The sequence below is a fragment of the Podarcis raffonei genome, chromosome 6 (genome assembly GCF_027172205.1).
Source record: "Podarcis raffonei isolate rPodRaf1 chromosome 6, rPodRaf1.pri, whole genome shotgun sequence".
Lineage (NCBI taxonomy): Eukaryota > Metazoa > Chordata > Lepidosauria > Squamata > Lacertidae > Podarcis > Podarcis raffonei.
Genome location: NC_070607.1, coordinates 51,226,649 through 51,239,798, shown reverse-complemented (window position 1 = coordinate 51,239,798; position 13,150 = coordinate 51,226,649). Strand labels below are relative to the sequence as shown.

Genomic DNA, 13,150 nt, shown 5'->3' with positions numbered 1-13,150 from the left:
CATATGCCCATTTTACCCAGCCTCACACCAACACTTTTATTTTTTTTAATGTTCTGGTGAGCTACACATGAAGAAATATGTGCTAAACTTTCCATGTGCATCAGAAGTAGATTTACGTGTGTGAAGAAGGGGTGGAGAGATGATTTTAGCTAATTCTTATTGGGTCATAGGAGCGTGATGGAATGGCTTTGAATGCCTATAAGAAAAGCAATAAAAGCTGGTGAAAGACAGTAGAATATGGTGAGAGAAATGGAGGACTCCGCTGTGTGATTAGGCAAAGAGAAGGTAGACGAAGATGTCAACAGAGAGGGAAAGGGGACAGGCAGAGAGCTGACAAAAGGAAGAATTGTGACAGGAGGGAAGACCTGTAAGTGGCAACAGAGAAAGGACTAAGAAAATGCAGGAAGGAGGCTATAGTCACAGGGGGCAGGGGTGGGAGAGACAAGAATAAGATGGTGAATGTTATTAGTTAATGGCTAACATCATTTCCCCCACAATCAATCAATGAGACTGAAGTTAAAGCAAATACAGATTTCAGTAGTAGCAGGCACTTTAGTTCAGATGCCAAGTCTGACAGAAGCTGATTGAATTGTATAGAAAGCAATGTTGACATACTGGCAAAATTCTCAAAGACAAACAAGCAAGCAAGCTCAGCCCCTGTATTGGAAAGCCACCGTATTTCTCTGTAAGCAAGACCACAAAGACAATGGACACGCAAACCATGGGCCTGTTCAGTTTGCCTGGATGAATTTCTCCACTATCTCTAGTCTTGAGTCTGGACTGGTTGAAGACTACTGGCCTGCATTGACCATCAGCACATCTTCATGGTTTCAAATAAGATATGAAAATATAATGCATGGCAATTTATTCACTGGATTTATTTATAACTGAAAATATTTTATGATGAGGACACACCTTAGGGAAAATTTCAGCATATTTACAAAGAAATATGACTGGTCAGTTTTGGTTTCCTGGAATGGGAGGGGCTTTCTGTGATGAAATATCATAATTCACCCTTCCAATAACATTGAATACTTCACAAGGAGCTATAAAATAAGAGCATTTCTGCAACAAACACTAGAGAAACTGGAGCAGCCTCTGCTGAACAAGCAGGATGAAGTGCCTTACAGTTCTCTTCACCATTATTACTCTCTCCGAATGTCTCTTTAAGTAAGTTATCGTTATATTGCTGATATTTATTTCACAGACATATGTGCTTTCTGATTAACTAATCAAGCAAGAGAGGAAAGGGAGTGTGAATTGTATCTACAAATCTAAGAATATATGTGTGTGTGTGTGTGTGTGTGTGTGTGTGTACACTTATATTTGTGTGTATATATACATATATACACACTGCATCAAACCTATTCTTAAGTTTTGGACTATAGAGTGGAAAGACTAATTGCAAAATAAGCACATTATGGGGAACCAGATAGAGGGCCTTTTCAGTAGTTGCACCCTCCCTGAAGGAACGAGGCAGAGGGCCTTCTCGGTAGTGGTGCCCGCCCTGTGGAATGCCCTCCCATCAGATGTCAAGGAAATAAACAACTACCTGACTTTTAGAGGACATCTAAAGGGACCCCTGTATATGGAAGTTTGAAATGTTTGATATCTTACTGTGTTTTAATCTGTTGTAAGCCACTCAGAGTGGTTGGGGTAACACAGTCAGACGGGTGGCATATAAATACGTTGTTGTTGTTGTTTGTTTCTTTTGTACCAGGATTTCTTTGGAGAGGAGGAAGAGTCTAAGAAAGATTCTCAGGGAGGAAAACTTGTTGGAAAATTTTCTTTTGAAACACTGTTATGGCTTCTTTTGTCAATACCTCCCTTTTGCAAAAAATGGCCATGTGTCTAAGGAACCGCTTCTGGATTTCTTGGATGTGAGTTCATGTTTTGCTTTTATCAATTTGCTGTGCTGCAGAACAACATTCCCAAATATATACATGAGGCTCAGTTGAGACCCTTTTTATATTTATCTCGGCATGCAGGCACAATTAAGCAAGACTTAGTGATTCCCACTAAAAGCAACCGAATACGATTTAGTCATGGCTAGCTTAAAGCTTTGTTGATTTCTATGGGACATGTTGAAACTAACTTTGGATGGATTGTACCCATGATCCACCCATAGTTAAGCACTTTGAAATCCCGTTGACACCTAGGGGGAGCTAGATGCACCTTTGATATTTCCTACAGGAGTGATTTCTCATCATGCAAACTTAACACCTGCTGAAATGCCCTTTACTAAATAACAACCCTAATTCTACACATCCATGAAAGGTCTATGAGTCCTGACTTCCTTTGCATCTGGCCACCCTACTGAACCATATGTAGGGCAAGTTGGGGTGATGTGAGCCAGAAAAATATTATTTTACCTTACTGACTATGCACAGAAGGACACTGGGGAAAATTGGTAGCCCTACTGTTGTATATTTGCTGATTGTAGGTTACGTTTCTGTGCATTCAGCTTGAACATTTTGATGCTTATTCTTCAATTATTTGAGAGGAAAAAAATCCCCTTTCTGCATGAACCAATCTTTGCCAAGAATCTATTTCCTGCTTCCACCCTTCAGTTAGTTATGTGGCACTCAAATTTACAGTGATTAACTTGCATATCTGTGAGGAACTAAAATTTTCAAAAGTCTAAAAAAAGAGAGAAGTAACCAAAATAAGTGTTACAAAGTGTATTTGTTTTATAAATCAACAGCTCGAATACTATGGAACAATCTACATTGGAACCCCACCACAGAAGTTCTCTGTTGTTTTTGACACTGGGTCATCCGATCTCTGGGTACCATCTGTCAAGTGCAGTAGTGAGGCATGCCGTAAGTAACTGAGTACCTCAATGTAGTCAAACATGTTAGTCAGATGTAAAAGTGGTGGTGGGGAGCTATAAGGAATAGGCTCATTATTTCACAACCAGAAATCCAGAGTCTGGTTGAGGCTATAATTCCAGTTACCTAGGACTCACTGAATGCACAGGGACTTGCTTCTGAATAAATATGCATTGGATTGGCGAGTGAGCCTCCAATCCTATATACCCACTTTCCTGGAAGGAAGTGCCATCAAAGTCCATTAGAGGCATTACTTCTGAGTAAACACACATAAGAGTATACAAGAATATCAAGTGGATTTGGTTGTGTGCAACTCAATTCCCATCATCGTACATAGACATTTTTAGTTAATTGTACGAAAATGTTAGAATGAATATATGCATGTGTGGAGAGAGAGAGAGAGAGAGAAATGGGGGAGGGAAAGAAAGATTCAAGTTTCAATATCAGGGAATCATTTTGTATTGGGTAAAATTTATTCAGTTAAATAATAATAGCTCCCAGTTTTATCTAAATATTTCCTGCAGGTAGACTAACAAGATTGCTAGTATTTTCCAAACACCCTTTACTTTAAAATTTTACAATAGTTTTCTTCAGACAGCAAATTTATACTGTGATTTCTGCCTGATATCTATGATTAATTAAACACTATTTTTATATCTATTTAATGCTTTCTTTCTTTTTTACTTTTAGTAAAACATCGGAGGTTTGACTCATCTAAGTCTTCTACCTTCCGCAGAACAGGAAAACACTTCCACATTGTGTATGGGACTGGAAGCATGAAAGGAATCTTGGTATTTGATACAGTTAAGGTAAACTAATAATATTATATAGGTACAGTACAATGTTATACTCAGCTATTGGTACTGTGCATTTCCCTTTATTAGAAATTTAAAGATTACAGAAAAAAGAAGAAAAGAAAACAACAAAAAGATTTAACAAAACATACATTACAATACATAAAAAAGGGGGGGAAAGTACATAAAAACCAATACAACAATACAGCGGGGGAAAACACAGATCCAATATTCCATATCTTTATCTTTCATTTGCTTGTTTCATCGACCTCCTCACACCTCCCTTTTTGTGTTCTAGTTTAATTAATTGTTTCAGCAAATTCTTTCCATCTTTCTCAATTTTTGTTGAGTAATTTATCTTAACAGTCTAACCTATTAATTAACTCAGCAAATCCTTTCCATCTTTCACTATATTCTGTCATTCAATTTGCCTTAATTTATTTTAACCTTATCTTACCATAAAATACCTTAAAGCTTAAAACTTAATACTTATTTATACATAACTCCTTATATCATTTCTACTAAAGCCAGATAGTTTCATTCCAACATTTTCCCTAATATTCATTAATTTTACACTAAATCCCAAAATAAATTTTTTTATAAACTTTCTTCCAATCTTCATCCAACGTCCCTTCTTCCTGGTCTCGGGTTATGTCAGTCCTTACTGGCCATTCCATCTAGTCCATCAACCTGGTAATCTTATGTCCGAGGCTCTTAAGACTTTTCCATGTCCCTTCTGCAGATCTTCTTCCTGTTTATAACTGCACTTTTCCTTGTCTTTTGATGATCACTTTCTTAATTTCTTTCCTTTCTCATTGAGGAGTAGGTCTCGGGGAGACTCCAACCCAAAATTATCTCCATCTCCCCTCATCAGATCAGCCCATTCCCCACAGCCCCACTCCCCACAGTCAGCAGTGTAATCCAGAAAATATTTAAAAGCATGTTTCAAAGTCCCTCCAAGATTAAGAGCCCCCACAGCTCCAGACCCCCCCTGGCCCACTCCAAATTCAATCTTCAAGAACGACAGCTTATGCTCCTGCAGGGGCCTCAGGTCTCTCCATTTGTATTACTTGAGGTTCAACAGCAACCTCCTCCATTATCTTCTGCACTTGCACTTGCCCTATCAAAACAGGTTCCTGAGTTGGTTCCTGAACGGTTTCTATATGAGTGTTCACCGTTTGTCCAAAGTTTTTAACTGCAACAGTCATCAGATCCATCTTCTCATGCATCTGCTCCAACAAGGCGCTTGTCTTGCAAAAAAGCAAGCACCAAAACTTATTCTAAACACATTTTTTGTTCAAGGTCAGAGACTGGTCCCACGATCCTAATCTCCCAGCTGTGAAATCCCCAAATCGACTGCAGCAACAATTTAAAAAGCTCCCTCTAGAAGAGACAATTTCTATTTGTATCCATCTTTTTAAAGCAGGTCCAACAAAGGAAAATTACTTTCATTTTTCAAATATTTTGTTTCTTTTGAATGCAAAAGGCAACATTGGAATCAACTTGTTTCTCTTTTTTTTGCTATTTGTCAAAGACGTTCCATTCACAGTCAATGAACATCCCCAAAAATTTCTGTCTCTGACACCCCATTCCCAGGTTTGAGACGGTGGAAATTTATCTTTCTTTACTCTCTCTCCTGCAGGCTTGAACAGTCAAAGTTCCCCCCCTTTTCTCCTGCTTCCAAGGGGGGTTTTGGTGGTTATAAATGAAGGAAATTATATACGACTTTCCAGACTTTAGCTTGCAAGGTTTTTGCTTCAGTCTATTTACAAAAGCGGAAGGCGGACTTCCTGTTTTGAACCTTCCCGCTTCGGTGCCAAATTAAAATGTTTCTTAATCCAATTTTCCGTTTCTACTCACGGGTACTTGTTTAGAGTCCAATTGTCCACAGGAAAAAGTCAGCGCTCTCCGGCAACGGCTGTGCGGCTTCACTCCGTAAAAGTAGCGGTCGATTCAAAACACCGCGCTGCTCACCCCACGTCGCTTCGGATCCCCGAAAGAGGGTTTGCCTGCGAGTAGGGGAGGCGCTCCTGGTGTCAGCCGAATCCCACGTTCCCAGGCTTCGTCCGCCTGGGATTTTTGAGGGGCCTCCGCCTTCGCCGCGGCGGCAAGACCCGATTTTTATGGAGTGGGTTCCTCCCAGTCAGAGGAACTCCGCCATTGCTGATGGCGCTAACCCGGAAGTCCCCAGTTCTGTGCATTTCGAAGGCCAGTGAATCTCAGCCTGTTTGAATGCTGGAACTCAAACTTTAACACAGGAAAAACAAAACAGCCCATTATTTTCTCTGGAAACACACACACACACACACACATATACATATACATATATACATAAATACATACATATGTAGATGTAGCTGCAGATGGATGCATATAAAGGAACTCAAAACAAAATATATTTTAACTTAATAGCTGTTTTGTTTTTTGTTTAAAAAGACTTTACTGAGTAATCGAAACATTATACAATACAACAAAAAAGAACCAACTGGTGACTTACTATGATAGATCTGTGATACATAGTTAGATATCACTTAATAACATAGAAAGGTTCGATCTAATATCAATCAAGAAAATGAGAATACTATTTTGGGGGAGGAAGCAGAAAGGGCTACTGCCAAATAAAATAAAAAATGATGGGAACATGCCAACCCTGAGTTTGTTTTTTAGTATACATCAAAGCATTCCCCACGTAGCAGCATAGTCCATTGATTTCTTGATTTTTAATTGCCATTGTTAGCATCAAAATAATACGAAATTGAAGCAGTACAAAATCATGGGATCCTGAAGTAAACGTCAATGAAATTGTTGAGATTTACTTCTGAATAAAGAGGTTTAAAACTGGGATGTAAGTCACACTTACCCACTATCTACATTTGAATATTATTCTCTGGAAAGCCAAATTCCATACATGTTTAAAAAGAAAAGCAAGACAGAACACTGTTTGATGAGGTTTCCTTTTTGTTAACATGCACAGGGCTGTAACTTCAATACATCACGTGTGTGTGTGTGTGTGTGTCAATAAGCAGATGAACATCACTAGTAAAACCCTGCTCTGTACTTCACAGCTTGATATAAAAGTAAAGAGATACTTTGCTTCTCTCCTAGGTATCCAGTCTTTCCATTTCTCATCAGGGATTTGGCTTGAGTACCACTGAGCCAGGTAAAGCCTTTGTCAACATGACATTTGATGGGATCCTGGGCTTAGCCTACCCCTCCGTTTCTGAAGAAAAAGCAACTCCATTCTTTGATAGCCTGATGAAGGAAGGCTTGCTTGAGAAACACCAATTTTCTGTTTATCTCAGCAGGTAAATACTATTTTGCTTTACTGCTAAGTTGATTTGTTGAGAGAAGAGCTTTGCTTTAAGGGAAGAGCTAAGTTCAGGTGAACTATGTTGATGTGGGAAGGTAGAGAGTTGAGGCTGAGAGTGAAGACGAAGAGCATTCTATAATTTATGTAAATGCAGAATAGGAAATTAGATTATATCTCATCAGTATAGCTCACATCGCTTTTGATTTTAATTTAATATTGGATCACCTTGAGACCCTCCTACCTAAAAACACTTATGGAATCTTTGTTCCCAATTGCAACTGTACCCCATCCAGAATAATGGGAGGACAGCATTACAAAGACCTTTTCACCTGACTATTTTTAAGGTCAAGTGGCGTAGGCTGTATGGCAAGACCCTTTTAATTCCTGGGTCCAACAATATAATCGAGGATTCGAATTCCTGGAATAGCTAGGCTAGCTTCTTTGCTGAAGTGATAGCTTGGGTGATGAGTTATCCAGGCAACAAAGGAAGGATCTCTGTGCTAGGCAGCAAATAAGTGGGACCCCCTCCTTCTACTTGCTAGTAGTTAGACAGACAAAGGCCAGAGTGAAGGGTGGAGTGATGTCAGCTAGCCTTTCTAGGGCAGAAGGCAGGAAGGCAAACAGTATGTGGAAGCAGAGCCAGTCACAAGCAAAGACAACCAATTCTCGCTTTCTTCCCCATTCTCCTCCCTGCTGTGTATATAATGGCAGCAGTAAGACTGACTGAGGGGAAGGCATCTCACAGGCAATGACACTCCCTGGACTGGGTGCAAGCAGGCAGGCAGGCAGGCAGGTGAGGCTGGCTGGAGGTAAACTGAGGTTGGTGGAGTAGAGGCCCCTTCTGCAAAATGGCCTCCACTGCTCCAAACTGGCTCCCTTAAAATCACAATGAAAACCAATTAGGGAAGAACAAATCTTATGAAGATTATGAAGGGGGAAGTCAGTGTGTGATGTACAAAGCAGAACAGGAAGCATGGTGATATGGAGAACAAAACAGGAAAAGTATACAGTATTAACAGCATTCACCTTTCAGAATCTTAGAGCCTTCATTGTTCACAATTAGATACTGGTGCATTACGAATGTTCCTTTCTTTTTTTCCTCTTTCGGTAGTAATTTGCACAGAGGTACAAGAATATGATACATTCGTTTTTTAACATGCAGTTCAACTTATTCTGAATGAATGGCTTGCTAACAGCACACCATATATTCATGTTTCAGAAAGAAAAGAGGAAGTGAGTTCATTTTTGGTGGAATTGATCAGTCTCACTATACTGGTCGTATTAATTGGATACCTGTTAATTATCAGTCGGGTTTTTGGCAGATTGCACTGGATAGGTAAGCAGGAATTATTATTAGTAGTTGATGTTGTAGCATTAAGGTATTCTTAACATATGGACTGCCACAAGGGAAAGTAGGTGCCGTCTACAATAACACTGGAAATTTTTTGTGACTAATATTCATTGGCCAAATCTATACTGGACAGTTATAACATTAAAATGTGTTATAAAAATATGACACCAGCGCTGTGCTGCAGAGACGCAATCAGTTGGCAATGAGAAATTACATTGAGAGCCATGTAACTTTAAAATAAAATCCTTCAATGGCGTTTTTACATATCAGTGCAGATCCAGCCCTAGTTATTGGCTAGCTAAAAATATAAGGCACAAAAGGAAATGAAGAGAAGGATTTGCAATAAAATGTAAATACTAATATGTAGTTTACTTTGTATTTGCAAGATGTCAGTTGTTAGGATGAATTGTCAATGTTATTATCATATTTATTTATTTATTTATTTATTTATTATGTTCATGGTGATCTACAGTGTATATAAGGACAGGTTCCTGCCCTGAAGACCTTACAATCAATAGTTCATGCATTTTGCTTTACTACCGTCTACAGCTTCCAATATGTGATGTAATATTGGCTATCACAATGGAGAACCTAAGCTGCATAGGGATGGATAGCTTCCTGAAACCACTTATCATATCCCACTATCCATTTTGTTTTAAGTCCATGTTTGGGGAAGGGTTGTATCTCAGTGGTAGGGCCTATGTTTTGCATGCAGAAGATCCCAGGTTTAATAACTGATATCTCCAAACGTGGTTAGAAGAACCCCGCATTTTAAATCCTGGAGAGCTGCTGCCATTCACCATAGACTATACTGAGCTCGATGGACCAGTGGTCTGATCCAATGAATGTTCTATGTCACAGTCTAATGATTTCTCATTTCTCAGCATTTTAGTGAATGGTACAGAGATTGCCTGCAAAGGTGGATGCCACGGAATCGTTGATACAGGGACATCCCTCTTGCTTGGCCCAAGATATGATATGATTAAAATCGAAAAAGCCATTGGAGCCACTCCAACGCACTTTGGCATGGTAAGTTTTACTTTTTGGCCATTGTCTTCACACAGTAGCTGAAAGAGACCCCATATCATTAGCTGAGCTCACATTTCAGATACAAGCAGAGTAAGGTGCTTAAGATTAGGCTTGACCTCGGATTCCTGCTTGCATCCCAGTCCTAGTCTTCACAGTTCTTCATGGTATTGCTCATGCACACTAATGTGCCTGAGCATAGGGGATATGGCATGCAAGGCTTTGTGAGTATGTAGTGAGAGTGCAGGAAGGAGAGGCAATGGTAAGAGCAGGAAAAGGAAACAAACTGGAGTTTGGCTGGACCAGTGTGACATCCAATGAAAAAATGGGCCTAATGTTGAATTAACAAAGTTAGCTGAAGTGAGGATATGTTTTTCATGGGTTTATTGGCTCTTGGCAAAAGAGGACCTTTAAGAGTTATGCAGAAGAAGGAAGTTCAGCAGATGTACCTTGTCATGCAACCTTAAACTTGCGGAAGGTCCTTCTTCAGTACAAATATGAAAGGTGCACAATTCTTTTGCACTCCATCTGCAGAGAGAGGGGGGCAGGCTTTGCTGCTATTATCTAGTACCATTGCCTCTCCTCAAAACAGTTGTATTCCCAGTTGTGATATCCCCAAACAGAATATTTCAAGAAAGAACAGACATACAGATTCAGTATGTCAGCATGGCATCAGCATCCCTTTAGAATGGGGAATTTGGTCTCAGAGCAGAATTTAGAATGGATGGTTGTATCATCTTAATTGAGAGGATATGGTTTGGGATATGAAGACTGGACTCAAAGCTTTGAGTTTATTTGTTTGCAATCTTCAGCTAGTTGCGTGTCAAGGTCCCCAATACACCCCAAAGGAAAACACAATTGACACTTAATTTTTGTTTAAATTTTTTGGCATAATTTTGGCCACAACTTTATTCAAATACAGCAATGTGAGTGGTTGCTTAGGCATTGGTAGCACTAACTGCCCCCGCACGGGGACAGCTCTGACATTCGCACCCCCCGCGAAGTTAGGAAGTTAAGTCACCTGGGGAGAGAGACGGGACTGGGAACCATGCCTCACCTCTCCCCAGCATGCTCCCAGGGGCTTGCGTGGCCCTAGCCCCTTGCCAGGGGGTTTCGGACAAAAGCATGGGGGAGCCCCTGGGTTCCTTTAACGGTAAAACCCTTCAGCAGCAGCAGCAGCATTTTGGAGGGGCAGGCACAGCCGAATCCATACCCCTCCACCAGCAGCAGCATTTTGGGGGGCAGGCACAGCCGAATCCATACCCCTCCAGCAACCAATTCCAGACCAATGCCTAACCGCAAACCTTACAAGTTGTGACGATTTGCTACGCGGTAGGCGAAAACCAAGTGGCACACACTAATCAGCCAAATGGCAAAATTCCTACCGGGCCCCTGCCCCAAAGCAGACGACCCCATGACAGGCAATAGCAAGGTCAAGCAAACAGCCTAACATTAGGGAAGGGAGGGCGGGTGATCCGAAGCACGCAGCGAAAGAGGACGTCCGTTGCTGCGTGCCTTGTATTTAACAAATAGGGCTGTCAATCACTAAATGGCAACATCTAAATTTCCCCAGTAACAGCCCGCCCCTGCTTACGAGTTGGCCAAACCATCTGCCCAGAAACAGCAAGGTGTCTTGGAATCCCCAACCGCAACACGTGCTCTCCGTGATGGAGAACACACTATGCCCTGTTTCTGTGCTACAATGCACTGTTCAATTCACTGTTCATGTGTGCTACATTAGATGGTCTGAAGGGAAGTCCAGAATACTCAAGTTCTCTCTTAAGGTTCTTTCCTGAGATTGGCACTGGGACGAGTCCACTGCATTTCTTAACCAAGCTTGAGGTCTGCCAGTTCATTTCCTTCATCATCAGAACAACACAAGAACTCAGCTCTCTTCCTTATTTTTTTCAGAGTGAAATCAACTGCAGTAAACTCTCCAATATGCCAGACGTTGTTTTTGTAATCAATGGAATCCACTATCCTTTGCCTCCATCAGCCTACACTCTAAAGGTACATAATCATTCTTGAATCTCATTTACTTGCCATAAGAATGCAAATTCAAAAGGGGTTGGGGCAGATTTAAAGTGCAAAATCTTTATGAACACATGGGCTGAAAACAGAAAAAATGGAATAAATATTTAGGGGGAAATCATATTAGATATGCTGAAAATGTCAGAAATGCTGGGCTAATACATGCATGTCTGATAGGGAAAAAATCAATCCAAATTCGGATAAGGGCTCTGCTCTGCTGAGCAGCATCCCGATTCCATACCAACATGATTTATTGATTGTATTGTATCTCTGACTACAGAATTGTATTGTACAATACAGTACAATTGTATTATATCTCTGACTACAGATATTGTATCTCTGACCACAGAATAATTATTCCTATCCCCAGAATGTTGCCCCCATTAGTGCAAAACCTGGGTGCCCACTTATCCTCAGGACGCATATTACACCTTCCATCAAAATGTAGCAATGTATCTATGGAGCGCTCAGGTGTTCCAAGTATTTGCATGGAAGTTGCAGAGAAGACAGAAGCTGGAAGCAAACACTATTTTTCCTCCCCTCATCTCCTTCTTGTGATGATGATACATTCTAGAGTGTTTCAAAATCCCATGGCCCAAACAGGAATGTGGATGGGCCCATGCTGTACATCTGTACCATCACTGCCTCTTGCATTCACTTGAATGCTGCCTTTGTGGCAGGGGGCAAGGCAGGGGAGGAGATAGGAAACCATTCTCTTGTGCTCTTCATCAGCTCCACAGGGAGGAGTCATAGCTCAGTGGCAGAGCATTTGCTTTGCAACTTGAAGATCTCTAGCATTTCCAAGTAGGGCTGGCTAAGATTTCTGCATGAAACTCAGTCAGTCGAACTGTAGACAATACTGTTCTAGAGGGCCAGTGGTCTGACTCAGCGTAAGGCACCTCTCTATGATTTCAGTGGGAGTGTTCCCCACCCCCAGCCACTACCTTTGTAGGCAAAAAGCATTTTGGAATTGTGAAGGATTCCTATCACTTTTCAATACTTTGCTTATTTGTACACTTCTCTGGTTTGTATTGATTGGGAAATCATCCTGTTTATTAAGAGGCCAAATACATAACGTACAGTCTTGTGCACTATTACTATTGTACTGTTGTTGTATCTACATTATTTATCTCCTTTGGAGACTTTTTCAGGAGAAACTCTTCCTTCTTTGTGCTGGAATGTTACTGTATGCATTGCTACCCAATTACTTTCTGGGATGATATTTTTGTAGAACCTCCTGCATGTGATGACTATCCTTTTCCTTCTCTCTAGGAGAAACAAGTCGGCTGCTTTAGTGGTTTCGGATACTCATCTGATGGCAGTTGGAACCTAGGAGATGTGTTCATCAGAGAATACTACAGTATCTTTGACCGGGAGAACAACCAAGTTGGACTGGCAAAGGCAGTCTAAAATAATTGTGCCTTTTAACAACTGCAAGTGCTGTAATCATTCATCTAATTGACTTACGCAGATAGCATTTTAACTTCATAGCCATGTATTTGAGCTAATAATAGCAACTCCAATGATGTCCTTTAAAAAGTAATATTTGTCTAAAGTTTGTAAAGAATCTGCAGGTGGTAGCACTGTTGTGGCATATATGATCTGAAAATTATGAATTTCAAATTAAAAAATTGTCCAAATCTTCTTCTTTTTTAGTGATTCATGTACAAAAGCCTATAACTAATGTGAGTGAAGCTGGGGTGCCATTTCAGATGTCAGTGAGCAGGCGAGGGGAGGGACAAAGGCCCACTCTCAGAATCACTCAAATAGGCTCATCCACACTTCTGCTTTTCCCATGACTAGAAAG

At 40.6% G+C, this 13,150-nt stretch overlaps 1 protein-coding gene across 1 annotated transcript; it reads left to right on the top strand.

Moving 5' to 3' along the window:
• The first annotated feature begins 1,114 nt into the window (after window positions 1–1,114).
• LOC128415929 (embryonic pepsinogen-like) lies at window positions 1,115–12,827 on the top strand. Its single transcript, XM_053392796.1, has 9 exons — window positions 1,115–1,170; window positions 1,721–1,880; window positions 2,705–2,822; window positions 3,522–3,640; window positions 6,731–6,930; window positions 8,155–8,271; window positions 9,171–9,315; window positions 11,224–11,322; window positions 12,616–12,827. Exons 1-9 carry the CDS (start codon window positions 1,115–1,117, stop codon window positions 12,751–12,753), a joined length of 1,152 nt encoding a protein of 383 aa, XP_053248771.1. The 3' UTR covers window positions 12,754–12,827.
• Window positions 12,828–13,150: the final 323 nt, after the last annotated feature.